General features: G+C 54.4%; 2 protein-coding genes across 2 annotated transcripts in view; both read left to right on the top strand.

The window, feature by feature from the left end:
- The window catches only part of Bcl3 (BCL3 transcription coactivator), a 9,346-nt gene extending 5,204 nt beyond the window's left edge, over positions 1–4,142 (top strand). The window contains 7 exon segments of the mRNA XM_015496727.2: positions 1,181–1,289; positions 1,625–1,829; positions 1,935–2,009; positions 2,158–2,255; positions 2,854–3,021; positions 3,307–3,424; positions 3,535–4,142. Coding sequence (XP_015352213.2) covers positions 1,181–1,289; positions 1,625–1,829; positions 1,935–2,009; positions 2,158–2,255; positions 2,854–3,021; positions 3,307–3,424; positions 3,535–3,722 — 961 coding nt within the window. The 3' untranslated portion in view covers positions 3,723–4,142.
- An 8,769-nt stretch (positions 4,143–12,911) lies between these two features.
- Cblc (Cbl proto-oncogene C) overlaps positions 12,912–16,367 on the top strand; it is a 16,104-nt gene continuing 12,648 nt past the window's right edge. The window contains exons 1-3 of the mRNA XM_048791242.1: positions 12,912–13,330; positions 15,815–15,961; positions 16,081–16,237. Coding sequence (XP_048647199.1) covers positions 12,978–13,330; positions 15,815–15,961; positions 16,081–16,237 — 657 coding nt within the window. The 5' untranslated portion in view covers positions 12,912–12,977. The remainder of the gene's footprint in view (positions 13,331–15,814; positions 15,962–16,080; positions 16,238–16,367) is intronic.

The raw sequence follows: 16,367 nt of genomic DNA, 5'->3' as shown, positions 1-16,367 counted from the left end.
CCTTGGGCAAGCAGCCCTCTTGAGATGAGTGAGGGTAGTTCCCAGGTTATCTGAAAGCCAAAAACTTCCCCCAAACTGGGGCAATTAGTCCTTCAACCTGGAAAGATTCTGGACTTCAGAGCCCAGCTCCAAAGCCATGACCCCATCCCACCTGCTTCTCCCCCTTTAGTCAAATCCTGTGCTCCACACAGCCCACCCCTGAGTCTCTTGTGGAGGTTGAACTTGGGCAGAGAGCTTTATAGCATCAAGGTCACCCCTTCTCATTTCACAGAGACCGGAGAGGGATAGGAAGGTTCAGGAAGGTCAGGGTGATCACTGACGTGGATTCGTGTCCCAGTGCATGTTCACAGAGCTCCCGTTCAAGTTAGGTGTTTCCTAAGCCCTGGACAATGGACGAGCATGCAGATGCCCTGCCCTGGTGGAGCTGACATTCTAGCATGGTGATTCAGACAGGAAACAAGTACTGTAGACTTCAGTGGGCTAGGCCGGTATGTGGGGGAAAATAAGGCAAGGGAGGCGAGTGAATAGCTGCTGAACCACTTTAGCAGAGGCCCCAAGGGGAGTGAGCCCTGCAGGTATCTGGAGAAAGCTGTTCCAAAGGAAAGAGCCAGTGCAAAGGCCCAGAGGCCAGCATCTTGATATGTCTGAGGAGCACAGCGTGGAGGCCCGTGTGCACAGGGCAAAGCGAGGAGAGTGCAACAGATGCAAACAGAAAAATCAAATGAGCCAGGCGTGGTGGCGCATGCCCATAATTCCAGCAACTCTGGAGGCTGAGACGGGAGGATCGCAAGTTCAGAGCCAGCCTCAGCAATTTAGCGAGGCCCTGTGCAACTTAGCAAGACTCTATCTCAGAATAAAATTTTAAAAGGGCTGGGATGTGGCTCTGTGGTAGAGCACTTGCCTGGCATGTGTGAGACCCTGAGTTCTCTCAATTAGTCCTTCAATCTGCAGAAAGGAAAAAGGAGGAGAAAGGATTCCTTTGGCTGGGACAAACAGCGGACCAGGGAGGCAAGCAGGAGGGGACTAATAGTCCATAAGGCCCTGGAACCAGGGGGAGGGGGAGGCGTGCTGGGATCCAGGGATACTCCCAAAGTGTCTAATACATACTGGAATTAGCACTTCCAACAGTGGGGTGCGGTGACCCCTAATGTCTGTGGTTGCCTCCTGCCTCACCCCTCAGGCCTCTGCATATTGCCGTGGTGCAGGCTAATCTACCGGCAGTGCATCAGCTGGTCAGCCTTTTCCAGCATGGGGGCCGAGAGCTGGACATCTACAACAACCTGCGGCAGGTGAGGCCCCGGCTGGGGGAGGAGGGTCTGGGGGTCAAGGGTGGAGGAGGTACTCCAGACTCCTGGTTCCTGAGAAGGACCTAGGGTCATAGAGGTTTGTTCTGAGGAAGGAGGGGACCGAAGGACCTGGATTCCTCAGTGAGGGAGGAGTGGCTAGCAGCTCAGAACCCAAGTCCTGGGGAAAGGGGAGGTTGGAGGCCCAGACCTCTGGGACCGAGGGGCCCTACCTCTTGAATCTGAGGGAATAGATGCCCCAGGTTTCGTTCTGGGTAAGACTGTAGTCAGGACTGGAATCCAGGGCAGGATGCGGGTCCCTCATAGTCACTGTTCCCCAGACACCCCTCCACCTGGCTGTGATTACCACATTACCGTCTGTGGTCCGGCTCCTGGTGACAGCTGGTGCCAGCCCCATGGCGCTGGACCGTCATGGCCAGACCGCAGCCCACCTGGCGTGTGAACACCGCAGCCCCACCTGCCTCCGGGCCCTGTTGGACAGCGCAGCCCCGGGCACTGTGGACCTAGAGGCCCGCAACTACGACGGTGAGTCCCTACAGCGGGGCAGGGTGGGACTGTGCTGTCTACCTGGAGCCATCTGAGGCTTCAAAACTCCAGGCCCGGGTTTGACTGAGCCTCCCCTTCCCTCAGGGCTCACCGCCCTGCACGTGGCCGTGAACACCCAGTGCCACGAGGCCGTGCTGCTCTTGCTGGAGCGGGGCGCGNGCCTTGGAGGGGAGGGGCAAGGGGCGGGGCTGCGGCGGGCGAGCCCGGGTGGGTGGAGTTTAGAGGATGTAACCGGGTAGGGAGGCGGGACCCAGCTGCTGGGCCGGGGCCGGGGCCGGGGGCTCCTGTGCAGAACTTGAAGACTAAGACCTTCCCGCCCCTTCGCAGGACATTAAGAGCGGCCGCTCGCCGCTCATCCACGCGGTGGAGAACAACAGCCTGAGCATGGTCCAGCTGCTGCTGCAGGTGGGCAGAGCCCCGGGCTTGGCTTCTCCACCCACCCTCCACCCGCTCTCGGACCCCAGCTGGATGTCGCTCTTGCTCCGGCGCTGACCCAACTCTGGCTCTGGGCTCTTGCTCCGTTTCCAGCCTGACCTTCCTTCTAGGCCTTGTCCTAACCCTCCGACCTCATTGCCCTGCCTGACAGCTTGACCCGGCGTCTCGCCCTCCTCCTGCTCCTCCGCCGCCTGGGCCCTGGCTGCGATGGCTGCGATCGCCTTGCTGACACGGCCTTCCGGCTTTGGCTCTGTCCTCGCGCTGTCCTTCCACGACGACTCCATCCACAATCCGGCCCAGACGGGCGACCCTTCCCTTCTCTGAGTCTGCTCCTACGTCCGCCAGGCCGCGGCGTCTAGCGCGGATGGATGCCGCGCCGCCTGCCCCCGTGGCCGGTCCTTGGTTCTAGTTCGCACCCTTCTATGACCCCAGCCGCGATCTAGTCCCGCGCCAGGTTCTGGCTCCCGACTCGGCCCCGATCCCGGATCCAACCCGCCCCTCGCCCTGGCCTCGCCCTGGCCTGGGCTGTCCCCGAGGGTGCTGACCCGACCCACTGTCCCGCCCCCAGCACGGCGCCAACGTGAACGCGCAGATGTACTCGGGCAGCTCCGCGCTGCACTCGGCGTCCGGCCGCGGGCTCCTGCCTCTGGTGCGCACTCTGGTCCGCAGCGGCGCAGACAGCGGCCTCAAGAACTGCCACAACGACACGCCGCTCATGGTGGCGCGCAGCCGCCGGGTGAGTGCGCGCAGGCGTGGGGAGCGTCTGGACCTGAATCGCGTGTGGCTGCGCCGTCCTGGGGAGGGGCGTGTCCCGAACTCTTGACCCGTGAGGGTGCCAGGGCGCGTGGGGGGGAGGGTTCTCTAGATGAAAAACTGAGGCACCAAGAAAGGAAGTGCCAGCCCGCCTTCTGCTGGGGACAGAGGTGATCACGTGGGACAGTGCCCATTGGCAGACCCAGGAGCAGGCGGGCAGCTGGAGGGCAGGCAGTGAGGCCTTGTAATGACCCCCGTCTCCCCACAGGTCATCGACATCCTGAGGGGGAAGGCCAGCCGGGCTGCCTCCGCATCGCAGCCTGAGCCCTCCCCGGACCGAAGTGCCACCACCTCCCCAGAGAGCGGCAGCCGCCTCAGCTCCAACGGTGAGAGCCCTGCTCCCCACCCGCAGCCCCAGGGGCCCAGGGGTTGTCAGCCCCCTTCTTTCCTGGGCCCAGCTCACCGCCTTCCCCTCCTCTCCCTGCCCCTTCCACAGGCCTTCTGTCCGCGTCGCCATGCTCCTCGCCTGCCCGTTCTCCTCCCAAGGACGCCCCTGGATTCACCCTGGCTCCCCCCAATTTCTTCCTTCCTCCCCTCTCTCCCCCAGCCTTAATGCCCTTTCCCGGGGTCCTCCGAGGCCCTGGCCGGCCAGTGCCTCCCTCCCCAGCCCCAGGAGGCAGCTGAGAGGGATGGGGGGGCAGGTGTCGGACTCTTATGAGGAGGGGCCTCCCTGTCCTGGGGGGTCAACCCTTCTGGAAACTGTGAAGATCTCACTCTGCTCCCCCCAATCCTCGGGACCAGGATTTGCACCAAGGCACATGCACCTACCCTTGAGTTCCCTCTTCTGTGCATAGATATTTCCCCGTGGGACACCCCCAGGATTCTCACCCCCATTATTCTCAGGCACTAGCCCCCTGTCCGAATTCCACCCAAATGTTCATTTCCTTGCCCCTCCCAGAGGCTGGTGGAACCAGGGACAGCAGCTCCCCACCCCACTTCCATCCAGATGCTAGGGGGAGGGAGAGGGCTCTCAGGCGGCACTGACGACAATGTAAATTATTAGGCGTTTGGTTTCTTTTGTAATAAACTATTTTTGTATCATAATCCTTGCTTGGCCAGATAGCTGTCACTAGGAGATCTAGGGAAAATGCGTTTGTGTGTGCACCTCTGGATGCTCTGAGTGACGTCAGGAGTTTCAGACTGACGTTTGTGTGACACCGCGACCTTGCTACGTTTGATCATGAATCATGTTACTGTGCCTTTGTCTCCACATCTTCCTAGGGGACCCTGCCAGACTCCTTGGTTGCCTGGGTGTCTGTTTCTGAAGGACTCTGCAGTTCCCTTCCTGGGTGTGAGGGTGGTGTAAGTGTCCCCATCACTGAGGCCTGCGGCGTCATGCACCTGACTGCCTCAGGAGCTGTGACTCTGGAGCCCCCTCCCCCACAGACGATGTCTGCTCTGACCCTCAGTGGGTCTCTTCATGCTCCTCAGGGATCCCACCTGTTTCCTGTGGCCTCTGTAGCACGTCACCACACATTCAGTGGCTTAAAAGGACAGGAACGTGTTCTCGGGTCAGAAGTCCACATCTGTCTCACAGGGCGGAGTCAAGGTGGGAGCAGGTGGTTCCTTGGGGTCAGCTCTAGGAGGAATGTGACTGGCCTTGCTGCTCCTCTGCTCGAGGCCAGGCCGTGGCCTTGGCTCAGGCCTTTCCTTGGACCACTCCTGCCTCATGGTCCCTTGTCATATGTCCTCCTGTTCTGCCTCCCTCCCAGAAGGACTCTTAAGAGGACGTTGGTCCCACTGGGTGGCCCAGTCTCCCCAGCTTAACATCCTCGGGCTGCATCCCGTCTGTGAGGTCCCTTTTGAGTGAATCTGGGGGTACTCCCAGGTTGCAGGGTCGAGGACGGTGTGTTTGGTTTTGTTTTTTCCTCCCCTCGGTTCTGGAAATGGAGCCCAGGGCTCCTGCTTGCTGGGCACTCCACCCTCCGCTACACTTCCAGCCCTTTTATTTTTTATTTTGAGACAAGTTCTCACTAAGTTTCTGGCCTCAAATTTTCGATCCTCCTACCTTAACCTCCAGAGTTTCTGGGATCACAGGTGTGAGCGTAAACACAGGCACGGGGTCTGGGTCTGTTTGGGACCACGCGCCTGGGCTTCTGACCCTGCCTCTGGCCTGTGTTGCCCAGGCAGCTGCCTAGCTTGGAGGGTACCTTAGATTCCTGTGACTACTAGGACCAACTGCCACAAACTGGGTGACTGAACACAACAGATATTTAGTTGGGCGTGGTGGCGCACGCCTGTCATTCCATGGCTCAGGAGGCTGAGGCGGGAAGATCACAAGTTCAAAGCCAGCCTCAGCCACTTACTGTGGCCCTCAGCAACTTAACAAGACCCTGTGTCTAAGTAACATGCAGAGAAGGCTGCGATGGGCTCAGTGGTCGAGCCCCCCTGAGATCAGTCCCAGCAGATATTCACTCTTTCCCCTTCCTGGAGGCTGGAAGTCGGAAATCAAGGAGTCCGTCGGAGCTGTGTCCCCTCCAAAGCTCTCCAGGATGACCCCTCCTGGTCTGGTCCAGCCTCTGGTGGCTCCTGGCTTCTTGCTCATGACCACCTCACTGCAGCCTCTGGTGTCTCCTTCGCATGGCTTTCTGCCCCGTGGGCCTGTGTCCTCTCCTCTGTCTCCTCTGAGGACACTTGTTATAGGATTCAGGACCCCTCCCCCATAATCCAGGATGAGCTCATTTCCAGATCCCAGCCTCACTAGTCTGCAAAGATGTTTTTTCCAAATAAAGTCAACGTGTTCCCAGGTTCCCAGGATTGGAATGTGGGCGACATTTGGGGAGGGAGTCACCATCCAGCCCACTGCCAGGGTGACTGCTGGGCGGGGCACAGCACCTTGTGTGAGAACCTGCCACGCGCATGTGATGTGTGATCTGCAAGCTCTTGGCTCCTTCCCACAGAGGCCACCACGCCACCTGGCACAGAACAGACTCTCGGGCAGAGATGGCAGAATGACTGAGCCTGTGCCCACTGCCCCCTGCCTGTGGTGTTGGCGATTCTTTGTAGCAAGGTCTGGTCCCATGTCACACTGTGTGAGCAACTTGGGGGGTGTGAACAGACACGAAAATATTAGCAGCCATTTATGGACCATGATGGTCCCATAATCCAGAGGAGAAAAACTGAGGCTCAGAGACAGCAGGTGGCCTCTTAACTCGGACCTGCCACCTGGAGAGCTCCTGCTGGCCCTCTCCGGGCCTCTGCCTTGTGAGTGAGCCGGGCGTGGCTGTGCCCGTTTCTAAGCATGCCTGTGACAGTGCACAACTGCGCCTACGTGACGCCTGGAAAGGAGAAAACAGGCGCCGCTGTCTTAGGAGCACAGGCCCTGGAGGCAGAACCGAGTTCAAGTCCTGCCCTTCCACTTCCTGTGGTGTAGCCTTGGTCAAGTGACTTCACGGCCCTCATGGACTCCAGTTTCCTCATCTGCAAAAAGAGGGATCAGGGCCGGGCACAGTAGCCCACGCCTGTAATCCCAGCAGCTCAGGAGGCTGAGGCAGGAGGATCCCGAGTCCAAAGCCAGCCTCAGCAACTTAGCAAGGCCCTGCCTTAAAATGAAAAATAAAAGGGCTGGGGATTGGCTCAGTGGTTGAACACCCCTGAATTCAATCCCAGGTCCCAAAAAGATAAAAAAGAGAGAACATTTGTCACATCCAGCTTGAAGGGCTGGCCTGAGTATTAAACATGGGTGGGTTATGTGAATTATGCACAGTGCTTATTACAGGCCACCGTGCTGACCAAGAACTCAATAAATGGGAATTGCTGTCATTATGTGAGAATTGGCTTTGAGGACAGGTGGGGACAAAATAAAACCATGGAGTTGATGGGATCCACTCTTGATCCTGATGGGAAAATGAGATGAGATCCTAAATGCTTTAGTTCTGCTGTAGAAAAAAAAAAAGTTTAAACTATAGGAGATTAAATAAGATGGAGGTCTATTTTTCACTAATGTAAAGGTTCCAGTTAACATCCCAGCTACAATAGTAACTTGAGGATTCCAGAGACCCAGGGTCCCACTATATTATTATAATATACTATATTATTTTGCTGCACTCATATCACAACCCCAAAAGGGCTGCTCCAGCTCCCATTATCACATCCACATTCCAACCACCCTCGAAAATAATACAATGGAAGAAAAAAAACAAAAGTCAGTCAAGTTGCATACCCCACCCTGGGTGAGCCCAGAGAGTTAGAGGACCTTTAAAGTTACAACCCAGAAGTACATATCATATCCTATTGGCCAGAATTAAGTCACAAAGTCACACCTATCACAAGGGAGCCTGGAAAAGGTAGTTTCATCTGGGCAGAAGGTACCCAGGTAAAATTCAGAATTTCTGTCTCCAAAGAAAGAGAAAAGAATGGTCATTGAGGACAACAAGTATATCCGTCACACCAGCACTCTGCCACCGAATAACTCCATGGCCTGAGGCAAAGTGACTTCAGCAGGCTGAGCCTCGGTTTCCTCATCTGAACAACGGGCACAACCCACATCTTCCATGTGAGTGGGTTGGGGAGGATTTCACGAGAGCCTGAGTGTCAGGTGCTTAGCATGGCCCTGGCTCTGTGTATGTGGAGGGCTGCTTGTGTCTGTGGGTGCCGGGTGCCGGGGTGGTGAAGTGCCTCTTTGTGTGTGAGGAACTGTCCCCAGGCTCAAGGGCTGAATGGAGGCCTGGCCCGGGGAAGTCACTTCTCTAAAACAAAGGATCCAGCTTCTCAACACTTGGAAATCCCCCGGGGCCTCCCAGGCCCTGGGACCAGAGTGTCCTTCCACACCCCTCCCCTGCCCCAGAGCAAGGCAAACACAAGGGGTGGGAGAGGACCCTCTGCCGGTCTCCCGGGCCCCACACCTCACAGAATGCAGCCCTCACCCCACCCAGCAAGACTCCCAGGTGACAACCCAGCGTCCTGGGACAGGGCAGGACCCGATGTCACACCTTCAGTGCACGTTGGGCCAGCTCCTTTTGCACAGCTGCTCTTGAGCTCCCCACCCTGGGTGAGCCCAGAGAGTTAGAGGACCTCTCTTCCAGACTGAGAGTGACATCTGCCAAGTCCTAACTGTTGGCGACATGCCAAAACTATTTTAAGATGGCGAGCACTAACAGGAGGCCTCTGCCCTTCAGGTGGGTTTACAGACGCCCTCGTGAGCCGACCTCCATTTACAGGAAGGAAGGTGAGGCCCGGGAGAGAGAGACAACCTGCTGGTGAGTCCCAGGCACAGACTCCTTGATTGGCCACCCCCACCCTCAGCCCCGCACCAAGGAGGCCGGTCGAGCCTTCCCACCCAATGTGCTAGGACCCTGTGCCACCGCTGTCCTGTTGACACCACCAGGATCTGATCGCAAGGAAACACCAGATAAACCCTAGTGAAGGGGAATATCCTAAAAAGAACCATCTGCCATCTTCAAAAATCTTCAAAAGAAAAAAAAATGTCATTTTTGTGCGGAGCTCGGTGGCCCAAGCCTATTATCCCAGCTAACTGGGAGGCTGAGGCAGGAGGATCACAAGTTTAAGGCCAGCCTCAGCAACTTAGGGAGATCCTGTATCAAAATAAACTAATGTAAAAAGTTCTGAGATTGGGCTGGGGTTGTGGCTCAGCTATAGAGCGCTCGCCTAGCACATGAGAGGCCCACATGAACAAATAAAAAATAAATAAAATAAAGGCATTGTGTCCAACCACAACTAAAAAATTTAAAACAAAATTTTAAAAGTTCCGGGATGTAATCAGTGGTAGAGCAACCCTGGGTTCAATTTCCAATACAGGGGAAAAAAAAAGTCAATTTTGTGAAACAAAGAAAACCTGAGAAAACTAAAGAAGAACAAGAATGGATACTGGACTAGTCGAAAATTTTTGTCATAAGGAAATGTTTGGGGATGATTAGCCATTTGAATATAGCCTGCACTGTTAGATACCAGGACGCATCACGAGTAAGTGGCTGCTGCTCAACTGTACTATGACTGTGGAAGAAGAGGCCCTTAGCCATGCACCAACGGTGACTCCCACCTGTAATCCCAGAGACTTAGGAGACTGAGGCAGGAGGATGGAAAGTTCAAAGCCAGCCTCAGCAACTTACCAAGGCCCTAAGCAACTCAGTGAGACTCTGTCTCTAAATTAAATAATTAAAATGGGCTGTGGATGTGGTTTAGTAGTTAAGCTAAATCCCCGGTGCAAAAAAAAAAAAAAAAAAAAAACTTGGAAATGCAACTGAAGTATTTAGAGGTAAGTGGACAAAATGTGGAACTTACTCTCAGACAGTGGCTGCAGCGAGACAGCATCCATGGTAAAGTTACTCCACAAACTGTTCACAGTTGTGAATCTGGGGGAAAGGTATACAAGAGGACTCTATCCTTGCAAATTTTCTGCAAGTTTAAAAATTTTTTTTTTTAAGTGATTTCAAATCAAAACTCATAGTTTAAAAGTCTTCGGGGTTGGTTTGTTTTCTTTGGGGTGGTTGTTTTGTTTTGTTTTGCTGGGGACAAAGTCTAGGGTTTTTAAGGTTGTGTTTCTAAACGCTGCCGTCTGTGCATGCATCTGTGGTCAAAGTCTGGGGAGTCGGGGAGGTGAATTTGCTGCTTCAGACGCTGCCTTGCGGGTGTGACCCACGGCTTTCACCTGTGATTAAGGTCTGGGGTGGGGCCAGGGTCTCAGAGGCGTGGCCAAGGCCTGGGCGTGTGGCCAGAGAAAGTGTTCCCAAGGGAGAAGGTTACCCTGTTCTCAGCGCGCCCTCTGGTGGTGAGCTCCCAGGTGTGCCCTCCACTTTTGACTTGACTGATTCATTGCGAGAGAATGCAGGCAGCGCTCAACTTACCTGAAGTGTACAATGGTTTCAGTGTAATCCCAGAACTGAGCCATCATCACCAGAAGGCATTTTAAAACATTTAACCCCTAAAAGAAACCTTCCACTAGTAGTCACTCTATTTCTCCCCAAACCCCCCCACCCCAGGCATCCCTTAATGTATTCTTTTTATTTATTTGTTTGTTTGTTTATATTTTGGGTTGGGGGTGTACTGGGGCTCAAATGCAGAGCCTTGCACATGCTAGGCGAGCACTCTGCTACTGAGCTACACCCCCAGTCCTTCTTATTTCATCTTGAGATGGTCTAAATTGCTCAGGTTGGCCTCAAATTTGGGAACCTCCAGCTTCAGCCTCCCAAGTAGCTGGGACTACATGACATATGCCACCATACCCAGTTTACTGTACTTTTTATCTACATATTTGCTTATTCTGGCATTTCATACAAATGGAATAATATCATGTGTAGTATTTTAGGAATGACTTCTTAGCATCATGTGTTCAAGGTTCATCAATGTTGTGGCGTGGATTAGGGTTGATTTGTTTTGTTTTGAGTTCTGGGGACTCACCCCAGGGGCGCTTTGCCACTGAGCCACATCCCCAGTCCTTTTTATTTTTTATTTTCAGACAGGCTTTCAGTAAGTTGCTTAAGCATTCACTAAATTGCTGAGGCTGGCCTTGAACTTGTGATCCTTCTGCCTCAGCCTCCCAAGCCACTGGGATTACAGGCGTGCGCCAGCACACCAGGCTTTTTTTTTTTTTTTAATTGCCAGTGGATCTTTATTTTATTTATTCTATGTGGTGCTGAGAATTGAACCCAGTGCCTCACACATGCTAGGCAAGCACCTTGCCCCTGAGCCACAGCCACAGCCCTATTTTAATTTTTAATGATTTGTTTATTTATTGTAGTGCTAGGAAACCACTTTTTATTATCCATTCACCAGTTGATGGATATATAGGTTGTTTTCACAATTCTTTGGCTGTGGTCCATTCTCTGGGACACATAGATGTTGGAGTGCTCATATGATTACTCCAAGTTTAACATTTGGAGGAACTTTGTTTCCCGAAGCAGCTGCATTCACATTTCCACCAGCTGGGTTGGAGGCCTCCAATCTCCGCACCTCCTTCCAAAATTTGTTATTGTCTATCTTTTTCATAGTAGTCATCTTGGTGTCGAGTGGGATTTTTTTTGGGGGGGAGGCTACTGGGGATTGAACTCAGGGACACTTGACCACTGAGCCCCATCCCCAGCCCTATTTGTATTTTATTTAGAGACAGGGTCTTACTGAGTTGCTAAGCAACTGGCCATTGTTGAGGTTGACTTTGAACACAGATCCTCCTGCCTCAGCCTCCCGAGCTGCTGGAATTACAGGGGTACGCCACCGAATTATATTTTTATATTATTATATATTTATTTTTATGACTCATGCTATGAGTCCAGTTCATTCATCTCACCTGCCTCAGGAGCCCCTGGGAGAGTGGACCACAATACATTCATCCCTTCTCCTGGGGAGGGACATTTACCTTCCTGGTCTCTCCATTTCCGACAAGATGACAATTAATATCCCTGAATGTGTCTCTTGGAGTTTTCAAACTGCTGAACCTGATCCATTAGTGGGTTGTGAGATCAATTTGGTGGGTTGAAAACACAATCTTTCTGATAATGAAAGGACATTAAATAGAACGGAAGATATTAAATTATGTGCACAAGTCAGGGAAGGGCCACGTGGTGAACTTTTTGCTTCAAGCCTCCGCTCCTGTCTCCATGCCTTAGTGCCAGCAAGTGTACCAACCACAGCTCTGAAGGAGGTAGTGACCGTGAACCTGCCTGTCCATTTGTCCAGAGGTTCCATGTACACTGCCAAATTGCCCTCCAATAGAATTCCTTGCCAACCTTTGGCTTAAACCGAAAGTTTGAACTTTTGCCAGGCCAGGGTTTTTATCCTGTTTTCTGGAAGAGGAAAGGAGGCTCAGGTCGGGAGGCCGACCCTGCCATTCCCACTGCAAAGACGGGTGGGTCTCTGCTTAGGATGACATGCAACATGGAAGATTCCAGAAATTAAAGCTTCTCGGGTTCTATGCGTCTGGGGAGAAGCTGAGGAGGGGCGCCAGGACCCTCACCTTTCATCCTAAACCTTCTGCCGTCCCACCTCAAAGGGATTTTGAGAATTCAGGGGGCAAAGATTTAGAGATTCTGACACCCAGGGCCTGACGGAGGGCGAGTGTTCCACACGTTTCTGGTTATTGTTTATTATTATTCTCTACTTGGAGAGAGAATCAGGGAATCCTAACTCCCCAGGTGCGTGCAGAGGATACTTGCGATCCGAACTTGGCCTGGCCTCCCGGGGGCGTGGCCCGCACGCGAGGTGGGCGGGGCAGGCCTGGCTGCGGGGGGCGGGGAACAAGGCGGCCTACAGCGCCCTCTGGTGGCCCTCTCTGGCGCTGCCGGGCTCAGCTGATGCTACAGGTTCTGCAGGTCGAGAGGACAGCGGCGCCACGCCCGCCCTGTGCATTCTTGAAATCCACTCGCGCCTCGCCCTTTGGGGACCCAGAGGTCGAATTCCTTTGGAAACCTGGGTCTCTAAATTCCAGCCCAATTTCCCGCAGGGACCCCGCCATGGAGACCCAGGCATCTGAACGCCCTGTGCCTTCGTTCTGGGGGACAAAGGGATAGATAGCACTTGTTCCTGGATCTGACCCTACTAGGAAACTCAGTTCTCCGACCTCTAACCCCACGCCGCCACCAAAGACTCAGACCTTCGGCCACGACTCAAGGTTCTACTTTGGAGAGCTAACTTCCCACCCTTGTCGATCCTGTACCCAACAAAGGCCCCAGGGGTCCCCTAAGCCCTCCCCCAGCGCCCGTCTCTCCCTAAAGGGACCCAGGTCTCCCACCTGCGATTCCCACCGCTCCGGGGTCCCCTCCTCGGCCCCAGGCTCCCTTATGGAATTCAGATTTCCAAGCCCCACCTCCAGGGGACTCAGGTGCCCGATCCCCCAGCCCCGCCCCCTCCTCCTGACGTGCCCCGCCCCCACCTGGCAGCCGCGCCTCTCCCCGCCGCACCCATCAGTCCCGAGGCACCCAGGGACCCATGGCTGCCTCGGCGGTCCCGCGCGGGTGGCACTGGGGGGAGCCACGAGCGCTTGGCCGGGCGGTGAGGCTGCTGCAGCGCCTGGAAGAGCAATGCGGGGACCCCCGGCTGGCCCTGGGGCCCCCCTCGCTGCGGGACCTGCTGCCCCGCACCGCACAGCTCCTGCGGGAGGTGGCCAGCGCCCGGCGGGCGGCCGGTGGGGACGGCCCAGAGGGTCCCGGTGGCGCCGGGGACTTCCTCATCATCTACTTGGCCAACCTGGAATCCAAGAGCAGACAGGTGGCAGAGCTGCTGCCGCCCCGGGGCAAGAGGGGTGCCAACGACGAGCTCTTCCGGGAGGGCTCCAGACTCAGGTGAGCAGATGTCCTTGTCCCGGAACAAAGTCTCACGAGCGAGGCCCAGGTCATGCTCCCAGCCAGCCTCTCCCTCAGACCCCGGGGTCCAGACCCCAGCCTCCCTCCCTCAGACCCTGGAGTCCTCCACCCAGGCTCTCCTCCCTGGCCCCTTCGTCCCACCCGGGAAACTGAGTCACTTCCTTGGACACCCAGCCCCCCCATCTCCCCCTTTCCTGGATCCCCTTAAAACCAGAATCCCAATGCCCTGATCTCCCAGGAAGGGAGGGAAATTGGGGGCCCAATGGACTTCCACTGAGGGCAAGTGGATGCACCCTGGGAGCCTGAGCTCCACCCTCTTGCTTCTCTTCCTTGCAAGGGCCAGCTGAGGACCTTGGACTGGCCTGCCCACTGCGCTCTGTTCTGAACTCTAGGGGAAGGGCTACCGAGGGGCAGGGGCAGACCGCGGGAGCCTGGAGCAAGAACAAGCTCTAAACCAGCTTTTCCTGCCTCTGCAGGCTCCAAGCCCCTTCTTCAGCTCCCTAATTCAGCTGGAAATGAAACACACAGGTTCAGCAACCTGCTTCCCTGTATTTAAAAATTAGTGTTATGCCCAACCCAAGTGTCAAAAAAAAATTAGTGTTATGCCCAAGACATATAATAGAACAGTGATCAAAGGTATGTTCTTTACAATATATATTTCTTCTGCATGAAAATGCAAAGGCACTGTTATTCTGGAAGGAAGAATCCACTAGTCAGACACAAGAACCACCATGAGGCAGAATCAAATAGTCTTCCCTTAGCCAGGTACAACGGCACACACTGTCATCCCCTTGACTGGGGAGGCTGATGCAGGAGGATCCAAGTTTGAGGCCAGCCTCAACAACATAGTGCAACCTTGTTTAAAAAAAAAAATAGTGGGGGGGGGGTGCGTGGCTGGGGATGTGGATATAATTCAGTGGTAGAGGGTCTCTGGGTTCAATCTCCAATACTAGGGGGGAAAAAGTCTTTATATTTAGGAGACTTGGGTTTCTGAAATCTCATTATCAATTTAAAATGTGCAAAATATGCTCATGCAAAACACAACTGGGTTCAAGGCTTGGATACAAAAGTTTGCAAGCCAAGTGAAATGAGGACAGATCTTGCTGGAGGGGATTATCCCCACAATCTAAGAGTCCCATCCTAATCTCTATGTCAAGCAAATTTCTAGAAACCCGTTGGAAAGGTGCTATAACTGCAGTGAGAGCCTCCAGTGAGAACTCTGTTCTCGGGTTCTCCATTCTAGGTTAGAGGGTTCTAGTAACTAGGAAGTCTAGGGGCTTAGTGAGCATCTGGGGGGTATGCTTAGAGTCACAGGGGTCCTACGAAGTTTTTGAGGAAGGTTCTAGACCAGTACTGTCCTTTAAAACCTAATGCTAGCCATGTAGGTCCTTTTTAATTTTCCATTAGACAAATTCCAAAAAGATCTTTGGAAAAAAAAAAAAAAGCTGTGATCCAGGCACGCGGGGCACACTTGTAATCCTAGTGGCTGCAGAGGCTGAGGCAGGAAGATCAAAAGTTCAACGCCAGCCTCAGCAACTTAGTGAGGCCCTAAGCAACTTAATGAGACACTGTTTCTAAACAAATAAACAAAAACAGGTGAAATGAGTTTTAATAACATTTTTATTGGCTCACTATATAAAAAATATTATATCGATTTGAAATCAATATAAAGCAATTATTCATGTGCTTGCTCGTGGGTTTTAAAAAAAATTGTGCTAAGTTTCTGAAATCTGCGGTGCATTCCACATTTAAAGCACACCTCTCACTCCAGATCAGCGGTATGTGTGTGGACAGTGGTTCCCATATGGACCACACAGCTCAGATTCTGCAAAGGGAGGCTACTTAGACACCGTCAGGAGCCCTGCAGACCCCACCCCCAAGCTATTAATAGAGATTAAGAAAGCAATAAGATCAACACTGAGTGCCAACGCTGTGCCCACTCTGCTGTGTATTTTACGTGTTCAGGATGGAAAAATCCTCCTTCCCCGATGAGTCAGGGGCAGTGCTTACCTGTATTTACCCCCATTTTCCAGTTGAGAAACTGGGACATAGGAAAAAGAGAAGAAAATTGCCAAGAGTCGCTCAGATGAGAAGGGCAAGGGCCACCCATCCTGATCAGGAACTCAAGGAGGCTCCACCCGCTCCCATCCCACTCAGGTGGAGAAAGGCTCTGAGCATGCTCTGTGGACAGGCTGCCCAGGGCCGGGATCCCCTACTAAGCTAGCCCACCCCTCCAGCCAGGCGGGCTCTGGCCAGGCTGGGCACTGGTGGCTGGAGGCTGATTGGACATTGGGCAGCTTCTACACTTCCTTAACAGATGAGGAAACCGGGGCCCAGAGAGCGGAGGCCTCGGGACTGAGCTGCCATGGGACGGACGCTCAGCCTGTACGTTAGGAAGAGCCGGGGGCTTGGCTCTGTGGAGATCCCCAAGGTCCAGCCCATCCTCAGGGTTCATTCCTGCAGGCGACAGCTGGCCAAGCTGGCCCTCATCTTCAGCCACATGCATGCAGAGCTGAGCGCGCTGTTCCCTGGGGGGAAGTACTGCGGGCACGTGTACCAGCCCACCAAAGCCCAGGCCCACACCTTCTGGAGGGAGCGCTGCGGGGCCCGGTGAGTGGGCACTGTCTGCCCCAAGCCCCATCCTGCCCGGCCCAGGCCCCAGGAGTCGGGGGCCCCACCTACAGATCCTTCAGTCCTCAATGGAACCTCCCACCCCACCCCCCGCCCAGGTGTGTGCTGCCCTGGGCAGAGTTCCAGTCGCTCTTGTGCTCCTGCCACCCTGTGGAACCAGGCCCCATGGCCCAGGCCTTGCGCTCCACCATGGACCTCACCTGCAGTGGCCACGTGTCTGTCTTTGAGTTTGACATCTTCACCAGGCTCTTCCAGGTCAGAGAAGGCCAAGGCGGAGGCCACAACCCCTGGGTCTGAGGGAGGAGGCTGGGCCTGGCTCCCTGGGTCTGAGGGAGGGGGCTGGGCCTGGACCCTGGGTCTGAGGGAGGAGACTGGGCCTGGACCC

This window comes from Marmota marmota, unplaced genomic scaffold, assembly GCF_001458135.2.
Source record: "Marmota marmota marmota unplaced genomic scaffold, marMar, whole genome shotgun sequence".
Lineage (NCBI taxonomy): Eukaryota > Metazoa > Chordata > Mammalia > Rodentia > Sciuridae > Marmota > Marmota marmota.
This window is presented reverse-complemented; position numbering and strand designations above follow the sequence as displayed.